At 52.7% G+C, this 13037-nt stretch overlaps 6 protein-coding genes across 6 annotated transcripts; 3 read left to right on the plus strand and 3 right to left on the minus strand.

Annotated features, from left to right (window-relative positions):
* Positions 1 to 256: 256 nt before the first annotated feature.
* Positions 257 to 1422, minus strand: LAESUDRAFT_653709 (uncharacterized protein; the record flags this gene model as incomplete). The annotated part of the gene is made up of 4 exons (XM_040904444.1): positions 257 to 589; positions 654 to 912; positions 971 to 1112; positions 1170 to 1422. The coding sequence occupies 4 exons, from the start codon at positions 1420 to 1422 to the stop codon at positions 257 to 259; spliced, it is 987 nt and encodes a 328-aa protein (XP_040764003.1).
* Positions 1423 to 2972: 1550 nt separating this feature from the next.
* On the plus strand, positions 2973 to 4986 carry LAESUDRAFT_187227 (Las1-domain-containing protein). The gene is made up of 5 exons (XM_040901504.1): positions 2973 to 3206; positions 3257 to 3571; positions 3626 to 4431; positions 4492 to 4588; positions 4636 to 4986. The coding sequence occupies exons 1-5, from the start codon at positions 3093 to 3095 to the stop codon at positions 4900 to 4902; spliced, it is 1599 nt and encodes a 532-aa protein (XP_040764004.1). The 5' UTR covers positions 2973 to 3092; the 3' UTR covers positions 4903 to 4986.
* Positions 4987 to 5047: 61 nt separating this feature from the next.
* LAESUDRAFT_759455 (uncharacterized protein) lies at positions 5048 to 7283 on the minus strand (the record flags this gene model as incomplete). Its single annotated transcript, XM_040912598.1, has 5 exons — positions 5048 to 5215; positions 5280 to 6196; positions 6256 to 6477; positions 6527 to 6595; positions 6650 to 7283. 5 exons carry the CDS (start codon positions 7281 to 7283, stop codon positions 5048 to 5050), a joined length of 2010 nt encoding a protein of 669 aa, XP_040764005.1.
* Positions 7284 to 8560: 1277 nt separating this feature from the next.
* LAESUDRAFT_604359 (uncharacterized protein) lies at positions 8561 to 8731 on the minus strand (the record flags this gene model as incomplete). Its single annotated transcript, XM_040903105.1, has 1 exon — positions 8561 to 8731. A coding segment is annotated over one exon (171 nt), but the record flags the coding sequence as incomplete, so codon positions are not given.
* Positions 8732 to 9724: 993 nt separating this feature from the next.
* Positions 9725 to 10231, plus strand: LAESUDRAFT_653615 (uncharacterized protein; the record flags this gene model as incomplete). The annotated part of the gene is made up of 2 exons (XM_040904435.1): positions 9725 to 9751; positions 9803 to 10231. Coding segments are annotated over 2 exons (456 nt in total), but the record flags the coding sequence as incomplete, so codon positions are not given.
* Positions 10232 to 10827: 596 nt separating this feature from the next.
* On the plus strand, positions 10828 to 11634 carry LAESUDRAFT_187407 (uncharacterized protein). The gene is made up of 2 exons (XM_040901505.1): positions 10828 to 11046; positions 11138 to 11634. Exons 1-2 carry the CDS (start codon positions 10908 to 10910, stop codon positions 11557 to 11559), a joined length of 561 nt encoding a protein of 186 aa, XP_040764008.1. The 5' UTR covers positions 10828 to 10907; the 3' UTR covers positions 11560 to 11634.
* Positions 11635 to 13037: the final 1403 nt, after the last annotated feature.

The following is a 13037-nucleotide window of genomic DNA, read 5'->3' on the forward strand; positions in this document are numbered from 1 at the left end:
GGGAGGACTTGGAAGGACTCGTTCGCAAGTAAGTGATCGATCGAGACCAAAGATCGCGTTACATTCTGACCTGGGAGAAACCTTGCAGTCGCAAGGTAACAAAGAGATAAATAGAGAACAAGACCCCTAGATCCGCGACACATAGCGACCCGATACATTCGATACGCGCTGGGGTGACTCTGAGTAAGCGACAGCCTGATACATGATTCTCGTAAAGCACCGTAACTCGAGCAAGAAATAAGCACAACACAGCCACTCACGACTTCAACTTCCTCGTGTCGTCATCATCTGCATCCCATGCGTCCGCTAACCGGCCCCGCGCATAGTCCGCCTCGTTCTGCAGCGGCACGCTCAAGCCGACCACCAGGTAGATCAGCACCACGATGAACTCCATCAGCACCGACATGAACAGGTAGATCTCCCAGCTGCCGGAGAGACCGTTGAACCGCGCGAGCGGCGAGTCGCTCGAGACGGCCGTGACTTTTCCGTCTGAGCTGATGCTCTCCGTGAGCGGCGCGTAGGCGGAGAGTAAGCTGTAAAGCACGCGGATGCCGAGAAAGGGGATGGCAATGGAAGTCCCAGTAATCAGCTGCTCGACAAGAGGACCCGTCAGCTACATCATTCTCGCTAGCTCTGAGCAAGGCGACACGAACCCTTCTCCTGAACTTCAGAATTCTCTCGCGGTTCATCCAGCAGTACCCGAGCATGAGGCATATCAGCCCGAAGAGGACCACGAACAGTATGTCCCCGATATGCCTCAAGTTCGTTCCTTGAGTGAGGCTCGATTCCGTAGTAGCCTGTCCAGCCGTCACTCCACCAGCGATAGCCAGCGCGAGTGCGACAGTTCCGAGGAGGCTCATGAGGCGCAGGGCCCTGGCAACGAGGGGCTGGTCATCCAGGGAATCTGCGCATCTGGTGGGTGACACGGTGTCAGTTGACTACGGAGAGCACGAAGGAGATGTACACTGACGCCGTCTGGAGGAAGCCAGCAGTGGCGAGCAGGAGCGGGGAGACACCCGATGCCTCCATCACCGAGTATATGATGATCAACGTCTTGTCCGAGTTGCCATCGCGCTCCGACGCAATGTTCGTCGCCGCGCCTATGATCCTAACTGCGAAGCACGGGCACTCAGCACACAATCACTTCACAGCCACGTACGCGAACTCACTGATCGACAGGATCACCAAGAACACCCACCCCGCACGGCGCGCGAGCCCGTGACGCAGCACGAGCATGAGCGCGACGACCAGCACGGGGACGTACACGACGAGCTCCGCGATCGCGATGTCGCCCCGCGCGTCGAACGTCCATTTTGAACTGCTGTCGGTGGTCGCTGTTGCGTCGCTGACGTGGTAGTGCCAGGGCTGGAAGTAGTGCGAGCGCACGGCCAGCTCAGAGTCTCTACCTGCCAGCGCAACCATGCTTTGATTCCTGTTCAAATCTGTATCCCAGGAGAAGGGTCTGGAGAAACGTGAGCGCCAAGTGGAGGAACAGAGAAGCTGAATGTCGTCCGGGGTACGCAGATCTGCCGTCTCTTAAGGAGTCCACGAGGCGTAGTCACGCACGATGCAGTGGTTGCTTGAATGGCGCCGGTGGGTCGGCAAAGGCTGGGGCGATGCGTCGCATTGTTTGTATGAATTAGGTCCTCGAAGCCGCTAGCCTGAGAGCTCGAGCAAGGGCTGTACGGCATGATACGACGGTGGGCGCTGATGAGTATCTCTCCGCACTTGCAGGGCGTGGTTTACGCCTCGGTCCCTGCGTTTCAAAATTTCATTATTCGGTTTCGCACTCCTACTTCGAAAGAGTGCATCATATATCATACTCCATGGCATGAGCACTTGAAAAATGTGAACGTTTCAAGGGCTGAAGATTGCTGATGGTGCCATATGGCGGATCTTCACAGGAATGATCCGAATGTGTTAAGGTGATTTGCATAAACATGGTAGAGCTCTGTCAGTGCGCGTCGGGATGTACGCCCTTCAAGGCCTCAAGGCCTCATCGGCACCGCCCATGCAGAGGATCAGAGCCTTGGCGGTCATAACCTTCATGGGTTAGCGAGCGGCGCCGCCTGCCTTGAAGCGCGCGGTGTGCGGCGGTGTGATGGCGGTGATTGCACTCGCCAATATTAGCATGGGCGGCTGATCTTGAACTGCCGTCGCTAACGCGAAGCAGCGTGACATGTTAGGCGAGAAGAAAGGGCGATGCTGAGCCTGGACGGGAGCATTGGCACAGCGTGCATAGCAACATTTTTTCATTGGAAAGCAGTAGAGAAACTCTGAAAACATATCAAGCTTCGATTTGGAAAAATAATGAAGAAATTGAAGCTTCCTCCATCATTAGATTGCTATATATGGGCATATACTACCCAAATATGGAAAGTAGTACATAATATCTCTTAGCATTTTTCCAAGGCAGGGCTTTATATTCTTTTACTATATTTTCACGGTTTCTTCAGTGGAAAAATATTGCTATGCATGCTGTGTGGAGCAGTCCGTGCATAGTTGTTTCGAGCTGCAATACTGTACATGGTGTAGATTAATTACCATTTCGACCATAGGTTCACCGGGTGTGACGCGTGACGCCTGTCCGAGTTAACAGGTCAGTTCGGGCGCTTATTCAGCCAGGTGCGGATGAAGCGCCCGCGACAAGATCTAGAGCTCCGGAACGGTGTGAGTGACCTTTGAAGTGAACCGGACTGTGACGCGTGACATTGAAACTGAATTTGTTTTCCAGGGCGGTGTGACGCGTGAACGAACCTATGGTCGAAATAGTGACAAAGAGATACTGCAAGTCCTCGGAGGCGAAACAGCAATCTCCCCGAGCTCGCCATGTTTCTTCGCTAACATGCATCTTTGCGCGATACTAAGCCCTTTCGGACTGGCAGGCATCCGTTGCGAGCTAAGCGCCAACGCCAGCCAAGATCGAGATCGATGCTGCATCAATTATTTTGTCTGCACATCGCCGTCGTGCGCGAGTCGTCGGTCCCGCGGCGGCTAGCTGCAACCGTTTGAATCTTCATTGCGATACACGTAGCACCAGACCTCTGCATTCTGCAGCGCATTCTTCATCTCCGGATATCGACGCTAGGCAGATGAGACTACCGCGACGGGTTCCCTGGGCCTCCATCGGCGAGCTCGAGCAGGTCTGCGCGTGGATATACACAGATGAAAGCGACACCAACGCCCAACTGCGCGCGGTACACAGGGTATGCTCATGCCTCTTTGTTTTAACCGTGTTTGATGCTCAAAATAGCAGCTGGCAGCCTGGAAAGCGATCACCTCCCTCCCGCACGCGCTCGAGTCCACTCACGCCATCCTGACCGTGCTCCTGCAAGACAGCACATCCCAGGCACAGCCGTCATCATCGCTATCCCTCCGGCAATCGTACGCAGCAGCGCTGATCAGGCTGGTGAATGGCCTGGTGGACCCGCTCCAGCTCGGCGCGTATGCGCGCTCCATCACGAGCATCGCTGCTCAGCTCGGCTTGCCGGACTGGCTTGTCGAGCTGCGGCATGCTGCTACACATGAGGATTTGCCTAGCCTAGAGATCCTGCGGGAGGCCGCTCACGAGGTACGTTTGCTACCGCTTTTCTTAGATCATACATCCTCTGAGCTTAAGGTATAGGCCATGGCGTGGCTTCTCAACAATTACTTTCTACCTACGCTGAACCCATCCACGCCCGCCCGCGCCCAGCGCGTATCCCTCCGCCCGCTGTCACCGCTCCTCAAACAGTACAAAGCGCTACTAAAGACGACCACGCGCGATGCGTCGCTCGCAGGGCGGCTCCGGCCTGAGATCACCAGAGTGCTGCGGGAGGTCGAGCGTTGGATCGCGGAGGCAAAGGTCGCTTCACCCGGGGAGACGGGGGAGGATGCCGACGGCGAGGGCGACGGGCGCGAGCGGTGGGCACTCGGACGGCTGTGCGATGCGCTGATTGAGAAGGGGGCGTTAGTCCCGCTATCGAAAAAGTGCGGGTTTTCATGTTGCTCAGGCCAATGCGGTATCGTTGACCTTGTCATTTGCAGAAAGCGTGTCCTTCCCTCCAACACGTTCTCCCCTTCCCCTTCCCTCCTCCAGATCTGGACCCCGCTCCTCACTCATCTTCACATCCTGCATCCCACCCTCCCCTCCGTTCTCGTCTTCCGCATCCTCTCCCACCTTACATCGGGCTCATCGGACCGGCCCAGCAACGACTTCGGCGCGGAGACAGTCTCCCTCGTCGTGGACGACGGCAAGTTACACATTTCGTACGACAGGTGTCTCGCGGCGTGGGCGAACTGGGCCGTCGATACTTATGCAGACAAGGCCACTGAGAACGAGGAAGGTGACGACGAAGAAGATGAGCCGGCTTTGCGGAGGGCGGGTGTGGTGGCGAAACTGATCATATCGCTCGGACCGGCAGGAGGAGAGGCGGTGCAAGACAGAAAGACGTGAGTATATGCGCATTCAGTATCACGTATTCTGCGTCTGACATTCGTGCATTGATGCAGTGCACTGGAGCTGCTTAAGGCACTCTGTAAGGGCGATCCGACTCTTGAAAAAGCCGCCGCAGTGGTGTCCGCGCTACAAAAACCTCCTTCGTCTAATGTACGTCTCTTCTGCCCTCAATCTGCCCATACTCATGTCGCCCGTAGACATGGCAAGAAGCCGACACCCAACTAATGCACTCGCGCCTTGCCGCCCTCCTCACAACGGTGAAGCCCGATGCACCAGACCTGTCAGATCGTGCCGACGCCGATGTCGAAATGGAGGATGGTACGAAGGGCGCTGGCCTCGACAATGGCGCTTTGCGTGGAGAGGCAATGGGGCTACCCCCGGGGTGGAGGAAGATCACAGAGCGCGACAGGTGGAAACATTCTCCCATAGGCGTATTCGTGGCGTGTTCTGGCACGCCCGCATGATCGATGGCTTGTAATGCTATAATCAAAACACCAACCTGCGTCAGCAGGTTTGCGCCTAGGTATAGGTAGTATGAGGAGGGATTAATGGATACATTGCAGTAGGTATAATTGATTACATACTGCGCCGAGACGGATGAACCAGCCATCATACATTATCAATGTTCTCGTCAGAGATCTGCCTCTCGTCGTTCTCCACGACCCCGGCCTCGACTTCGAGGATGCCCTCGCGGTCCTCCCGGATGCATGCCGCGTCCCTGCTGCTGCTGCTGCCCCCCATCCCTGCCCCCCATCCCTTCCATATATCTTGCAGGAACTTCCTGCCTTCCCGCGAGACCTCCGCGTCCCCGTCCCCGCTGCTGCTGCCCATCCCTGCTTACCATCTCTTCCACGTTTCTTGCAGGTACTTCCTGCCTTCCCACGGGGCCTCCGCGTCCCCATCCCCGCTGCTGCTGCTGCCCATCCCTGTCTACCGTCTCTTCCATATATCTTGCAGAAACTTCCTGCCTTCCCGCGGGACCTCTGCGTCCCCGTCCCCGCTGCTGCTGGTGGCCATCCCAGCCTACCATCTCTTCCATGTTTCTAGCAGGAACTTCCTGCATCCCCACGGGACCTCCGCGTCCCCGTCCCCGCGACGGATACTGATGAGAAAACTGCATGGGTCCGGGCGAGAAGGATGAAGGATTCGGAGCAGCTTCTGGCGGGCGAGGACGCCGCTGATATTGTTGCGGCGATGTATTCCCAGCAATTGCACCATGAGGGAAAAACCTGTCGTGTTCGTGCTGCTGTCTGGCTACGGGGCTGGACCACGGGTGGTGTGGGTTGGTCATGTTGACAACGGGACGCCGCGCTTGCCATAGCTGCTCTTGTGACGGTGGCTGATTCATAGGACTTCGATGACGATGGCCGCCTCGGGCGGTCATATTCGCGTACGACGACGGAGCCTCCATCACCGTCACGTTTGATGCGTTGGGAAATTCCGGCCTGCGTCGCGGCCCCCTGGGCTTGTGAGAAATATAATACTTCGATGATGCTACTTTGGTGTCTCCCTCATCATTTCTGGATACCTCCTTCTCGTTTTTCTCGTTCTTTGCCTTCGGTTCTCGCGGAGGAGGGGGCGGACCTGGATCGTAGTTCGGATTTACTGGCTGCCATGCAATACCTTCTGCATCGCACAGCCGGCCATCGACGTAATTGAAGGTGTAGTAGACAAACGATGGCGAGGGTGATAGGGTCAGAGTCATCGCGGACAGCCTCTGGTACAGCCTATAAGCCGAATGGCTATCATTTGCAGCATCTACAATCGATGAGACGTTATCAATGAGGCACAAATGTGACTGAAAGACAAGGACTCACAATGCTGCTGCGGCTCAGACAGCAACGTTTCCCAGTTGCTCCTTGTGATACTGCCCTTGTGTAGTGTTAATTCTTCGTAAGCTTCGCATAGTCTGGCAAGTCCAATCGGTAACGCGTATCTGCCCTTCCAGCGTTCATTGTCCACGGTGCGAGCGAGGAGAGAGAGGTCGACACAATTCCTGGCAACTACGGCATAATCTAAGTAGAGCTTCTTACAGTCGTCTGACAGACGACGTCAGTAGCATCAAGAGAGAACAGGACATGTGCAGACTTTGTATGCCGACCCCCGTCTTAACGATCTTGCCGCTCTCCATGATCTCTTTGAGTTTCTGAGGGAATCCTGCACGATTTGCTCAACTGCTACTCCAGTGCCAGTCAGATGCGTAACACATACCGTTCATGGCGGAAACTTGTAAGAGCAAGATAACGTCATCATTCGCTAGTTGGATAAGAGCGACTGGATTCGCCTTTTGACCTTTGTAGAACGCAGGTTTCCATTCCATATCGAACCCAAGAGGCCCATCTCCCAATTGCGACAGTTCATGATCGGCTGTTTGCGCATCACGAATGTACACAAGTCTTGCATTCGGTGCGTGTACTTTCCAATGATACAGCTTGTAAACGCGAGGGGGAGGAGCCGGTTCTTGAACGGCTGTCTCAGCAGTCTCCGAGGCGACTTCACTTGCAGCTACAGCGTTCTTGATTGACTCCGCAGACGGAAGTGGGCGATTCAGGGCGGCAACGTCCTCACCTCCGCCACTCTCGCGAATGAATTCTTTTTTGTATCTGGAGTCGATATGTGCGAGGATCTTAACTTGACTTGTCATTCCTATAACTTGCGGTGGTGGATATAAAGGTAGCTTCAGACGTCTCTTTTTGATAGGTCTTGGGTTTCGATTGTAGAATTTGATAGTGGATAGCAGACGGCCAAACGATGGCTTCGGCGCGATGATGTTATGAAGGTGGGATCCCGAGAGTGTGAGCCTTAGAGAGCCTAATCTTGCACCGGCACGAGATGTAACATGCATCCGTCTCGTGCACGTCGACGCAAGGAGAAACGTCGACGTGAGCTTTGCAATGTTTTTGCCTTGGGGAGACACAGAAAGTGGACTGCAACAACCGGCCACGAGAAGACTGAAACAAGCAAAGTACTATCAGTGCTTCACTGCAATCGGCCGCAACGGCGAAGGACCAGTTCGGGAATCTCCGGCCGCAATCTGTGGCGTTGAGAACCAGACACTGTTCCTTTCCAGATGACATTAAACGTCGTGCTGTCGGAGATCCCTATTGCGTTTTGACTGCCGTACGACGCGCTGGTGGATATGCATGGCAGACGCACATTGAGGGGCAAACTGTCCGACGACCGTGAGGGGCCACCCTCGCGTTCTGCGGAACCAGGCATGAAATTGACGAACAATTCCAGGGAATTGTGTAGTTTTAATTACTTCCCATATCGCGCAACCAGTTTTTTTTGGTCGTCCGCTATACCGGCGCTGCCGCGCCAACTCGGCAAGACTGTCGCCGTCACGTGATGCTACACCTTATGCGTCTCGGGTTCGATTCGTGGCCACACTTCATTGCGAGCGATCGACCTTATTCATGTTCATGCGGCCAGTCGACGACACAATCTATGCAGAATTCTGGGAGAAAAAAGTACTATGCTGTCAGGCACGGTAGAGAAGGCCCGAAGGTGTACCTCACCTGGGGAGAGGTAAGCCGGCGATAGTTGCTTTTTATGTAATAGCGCCGCTGATGAAGTGTTGATAATTCATAATTCATCCAGGCCAAACAGAACGTGAGCAGATATGTAAGGGCTACATGTCTTTGTTGACTGTTTCCCACCACAGGTGTCCAGGTTTCCGGGTGCCATCCACAAAAGTTTCACCACCCTATCAAAAGCGCAGGAGTGGCTGGCCCAGGCGCCGAACATCCAAGCAGACCGTATGGTCACCACAAATAATGAGTAGTTTGCGAGCTGATAGCAGCAATGTGTTGGCAGATTCACCCATGGCCTCGACAGCGCAGGCTCTGTACCCGACATCGGCTGGTCGCGGGAATTGGTATGCCGGAAAGCAAACAGCTGAATTGCAACCCCCTGCTCCTGCACATGTTGGTATGGATGGCGATTCGAAGCTAGATGGAGAACCTGCACTGCCTTCGCCCCCATCCATAACGTTGTCTAAGGAACAACAGGATGTGTTCGACATGGTTACAGATGGTCAAAACGTGTTCTTCACCGGATCCGCTGGTGTGTTCACCATTCATGTGACATTGATGCATATATCTGAGTGTTGCACATATGAATAGGTACGGGGAAGTCTGTTCTGCTCCGCGAGATCATTAAGTACTGCGGTGGCCGCGGCGATCGTACTCTGGCCGTGACAGCTGCTACGGGAATTGCCTCGGTGAACATTGGAGGGTCAACGTTACATTCGTGGGCAGGAATAGGACTAGGCCTGGAACCTGCAGACAAGCTCCTTCACAAGATTCTCGGAAAGGACAAGCATCAGCGGCAAAAAGAAGAGGAGTCAGGAGTGCCTGACGCAAGTCGGTCTCACATGGTGCATCGATGGCGCGACGTCAAGACGTTGATTATCGACGAGAGTTAGTCGGCGCCCTTGCACAGGTTGACATTTGTTGAGATACTCAGCAGTCTCAATGATTGACGGTGTGCTTTTCGACAAGCTGGTGAGCCTTCACATGCGCCCCTTTCTTAATTTCTAATTCGGATGAGATGTCTAGGAATTCATAGCCCGGGAACTGCGTCGCAACAATGAGTCATTCGGCGGAATCCAGGTTCGCGCTGTGATATGATTCATCTGACCTTGGGAACCAAAGCGAAGTCGATGTATAGCTCGTCATATCTGGAGATTTCTGCCAACTTCCACCTGTCCCGAACAAGCTCAATGGTATTCCTCAACCGCCTACATTTGCTTTTGACGCAAAGAGTTGGTCCAGGTGTTTTAGGCGGCCAGTCATGCTACACCGAGTTTTCAGACAGAAAGATCAAGGTTCGTATAGGCCCGTCGTAACGAGCGCATCATCAATGGTCATACTTTACAGCTTTTGTCGACATGCTGAATGAGATGAGGTATGGTCGTATGAGTCAAAGGACAATCATGCAGTTCACTAGTCTGTCACGACCTGTGGCGTACGACGACGCGATCGAGCCTACTGATCTGTGAGTCAGCAGCTTGTTGTCTTCCGCTTTGCCAGTGACCTCCTTCGTGAACGCAGCTTTCCTACGCGAAAGGAAGTGGATAGTGCGAACGATCTTCGGCTCAGCCGTCTTCCTGGTGACGCTCATGTGTATCAAGCAACGGATGTTCCTGGTTTCGATGAGGCAGGCATGCCATTACCATTTTACAGAGTCGCGAAGGTACTGGGAGATCTCATCGCCCCGAAGAGTATTACCTTGAAGGTGAGAACACTGCTACTTCCTTACTGACGGTAGTCACGCCGTCTGTAGGTCGGTGCGCAAGTGATGCTCATCAAGGTATTCCATGCCTCCTCATGTCAGCCGTCTGTGTCTCACAGCGTATTGCAGAACATGGTGCAAGGTGAACTGGTGAACGGTTCGGTCGGCCGCGTGATACAGTTCTCCACACCGCGAGAGGCTTTAGAAGCGGGCACCCAGCTCGCTCAACCGAAGTCGGGTCACGAATCTGCCGCCGAAAGGAACACCGAGAAGGTACCCGACGAGATTATGAATGGCAAGAACGTATGGCCGGTCGTGCGATTCACGAATGGCATGACGTTACTCTGTATTCCTAACGCGTTTGACGTGAACGATGCCAGTGGGAGAGTCCAGGCCGTCCGTAATCAGGTCAGATACCTATCACTGCCTGAACTATACAAATGCTCATTTGTCTACGAATATCCAGGTTCCTCTGATCCTTGCATGGGCGTTGAGTATACACAAATCACAAGGCCAGACCCTGGAAAGAGTGCGCGTAAACCTGTCGCGTATCTTTGAAAAAGGACAGGGTGCGCGTTATTGTTCTCAATAACGATTCTTGCCGAAACGTCCTTCCAGCGTATGTTGCGCTTTCTCGTGCGACTAGCATGCAAACCCTACAAGTCAATGGCTTCGATCCAGCAAAGTTTGTGCTCCAATGAGTTTGTTATCGTTGTCTGACTCGAGAAATTGTTTCAGGGTCGTAGCGCATCCGCGTGTCTTGCAATGGATGAGTCAATTCACAGGTCAGAGCTATTGGACACAAGAAGAGCTCGATGACGAAGAAGCGTATTGGGAAGAGTTTCATGGCGATTTCTCGATGTTCGCCTCAACGTCTTGACATGATGTTGTCATGATCTTATTTCTCTCTTGTCGTAATCATGAGCATGCGATCTATGTGATAATTCCATCACCACTGGGTGAACCTCACAAGTGGGTGCTACTCGAGAGCTGCCAATCAAGGATACCACTGCAAACAAATTACTGTACAGGAAAGGCTCGGGTTTCCAATTCAGCTAAAATGCCTTTCCTGTTATGAAACCTGGTTTTTCTTTGCTGTGCAGTTTGTGCACTGCAAGTATCAAGACAATTTTTTAAACAGTCAGTCAGTGAAACAACAACAAACAGCGTCACAAATGGGACTTGTCTGGCATGTCACAAGGTTACTGCCAAACGGGGTACACTGGTCTGCGACATGCCGCGAACCGCTCGGGCGCCGATCGAATTCGAACCATACTCGTGGGGGCGCGGAACCTCGGACCTTGCCTTTGCTTTCAAAGAGATGTACTACTCACCGAATAAGCTTGTATGTCGCCTGCGCCACCATTATCATGGTGAGTACTTCAAGCTCACGGAGATCGCATATGATCGACATGGACTCCACTCTTATACTCATAGTGGCACGAACGGCTCATATTGTTGCAGTTGGTCGGAAAGCCGAATGCCAGATCTATAAAGGACAGCATGCCTTGATCACCGATCCTCAGTTCACATTGAACAGATGTTTCTCCCAAGTGGACGCAAGCACTAAGAAGAGATATCATGCGATCGGCAATGGCAGAGAAGAGTCGAACGTACCAACCAGCACGAACAGGGTGAACACGATCTTCGTCTCAAAATCTCAGGCCATTCTGCAGAATTCCAAGTACCCGTTGGCATCTAAACCGCCTACATTGCAGCGCAAGGACATAGATGAAAGGTCCCATAAGATAAAGCACAAAGGACAGCGCCGTTCAACAAAGTCGCCGAAGATCACTGAAGAACAATCTTTCGTCTTGGACTTGGTGAAAAGCGGGAAGAGCGTCTTCTTCACCGGTTCCGCTGGTATGTCGAAGACGTACAAATGAATGCGAATGATCTCTAAAACCATCTTAAAGGCACAGGGAAGTCCTTTCTGCTTCGCAAAATAATTCAAGCTTGCGGTTCTGGCGCGAAGTATGGATTGGGCGTGACAGCATCAACTGGAATGGCCTCGGTAAACATTAGAGGATCGACACTACACTGCTGGGCAGGCATTGGACTGGGAAAAGGAAGTGCAGATGTCCTTTTGGAGAAGATCATCGGCAAAGATAACATGTGGCTGATGAATGAAGGAGCGAATATCAAAAACTTGCGAGCCATTGGGAATTCGGCATTCACTCGGTGGCGCAGCGTTAGAACATTGGTCATCGATGAGAGTAAGCTTGTTACAAAAGCTCTATACAGTAATCTTAGCCGGTGCATTTTAGTATCGATGATAGATGGTGTGCTTTTCGATAAGCTCGTGGGTGACTGATAAGCCTTCGCAGGGGCAAACTACTGAAAGAGTTATTTGTAGGAATATATAGCCCGATTTGTGCGTGGCAATGACGATCCATTTGGTGGAATACAGGCTTGTCATCATGTCATTCCTTTTCCTATGTGGAGTGCTTGCTGACGAACTTACAGCTGGTCTTGTCTGGGGACTTTCATCAACTTCCTCCTGTGCCAGATCAGTATGATGAAATCCCACAGCCTGTCGCGTTTGCTTTCGAGGCTGAAAGCTGGTCAAGATGCATCGATCAGACGGTCATTTTGCAGCGCGTGTTCAGACAAAGTGATAAAGGTTCGGTATGACTTACTGCAATATTTACTATCATTGATTAACATGCATCACAGAGTTTGTAACCATGCTCAATGAAATACGCTTAGGTATTGTGACCGAGGAAACAATGATGAAGTTCTCTCAGCTCTCACGATCGGTCAATTACCGGGATGGGATCGAGCCTACTAACCTGTCAGCTGCACACGTATTACTCGATGTCGTGTAATGTTTGATTGATTCAATGCAGCTTCCCGACTCGAGCGGAAGTGGACAATGCCAACAACTTCCGTCTCGATAGTCTGCCGGGAGCCGCCTATGAATACCAGGCGAATGACATTCCAGGAGTGGATGAAAAAGGCAAACCTATATCGCTGGATCGTGCCACAAGGCTCTTGAAGAACGTGGTTGCTCCAGAAAGCATAACATTAAAGGTAATCAAATTGGACTTGCATACGTCATGAGGTCATCGCTGATAGTACCTCTTCGTAGGTTGGAGCCCAAGTAATGCTTGTCCAGGTGCGTCATCTCTGCAATACTTCAATCCAGCGAGTTAAATCTGTATCCAGAATGTAGTGCAAGGCAGGCTCGTCAACGGTTCCCTAGGCCTCATACAGGGGTTCAGCACGTGTCTCCATGCTTCCAGCTCAGGGGTTGCCAATCTGTACGAACAGCCACCTGATAGCATCCGGCTCAGCGATGAACTGTGGCCTGTTGTGCGATTCACAAACGGAGACACGCTATTATGTACACCTGGTGAATTCG

Source organism: Laetiporus sulphureus (genome assembly GCF_001632365.1).
Source record: "Laetiporus sulphureus 93-53 unplaced genomic scaffold LAESUscaffold_21, whole genome shotgun sequence".
NCBI classification, from domain to species: domain Eukaryota; kingdom Fungi; phylum Basidiomycota; class Agaricomycetes; order Polyporales; family Laetiporaceae; genus Laetiporus; species Laetiporus sulphureus.

Excerpts from the sequence above, each read along its gene's own strand:
- LAESUDRAFT_187407 (XM_040901505.1), top strand. The coding sequence starts at position 10,908 with ATGCCGCGAACCGCTCGGGCGCCGATCGAATTCGAACCATACTCGTGG. Across the intron at positions 11,047-11,137 it reads CCTGCGCCACCATTATCATG|TTGGTCGGAAAGCCGAATGC; the intron begins GTGAGTACTTCA and ends ATATTGTTGCAG.
- LAESUDRAFT_187227 (XM_040901504.1), top strand. The coding sequence starts at position 3,093 with ATGAGACTACCGCGACGGGTTCCCTGGGCCTCCATCGGCGAGCTCGAG. Across the intron at positions 3,572-3,625 it reads TGCGGGAGGCCGCTCACGAG|GCCATGGCGTGGCTTCTCAA; the intron begins GTACGTTTGCTA and ends CTTAAGGTATAG. Across the intron at positions 4,432-4,491 it reads GCGGTGCAAGACAGAAAGAC|TGCACTGGAGCTGCTTAAGG; the intron begins GTGAGTATATGC and ends GCATTGATGCAG.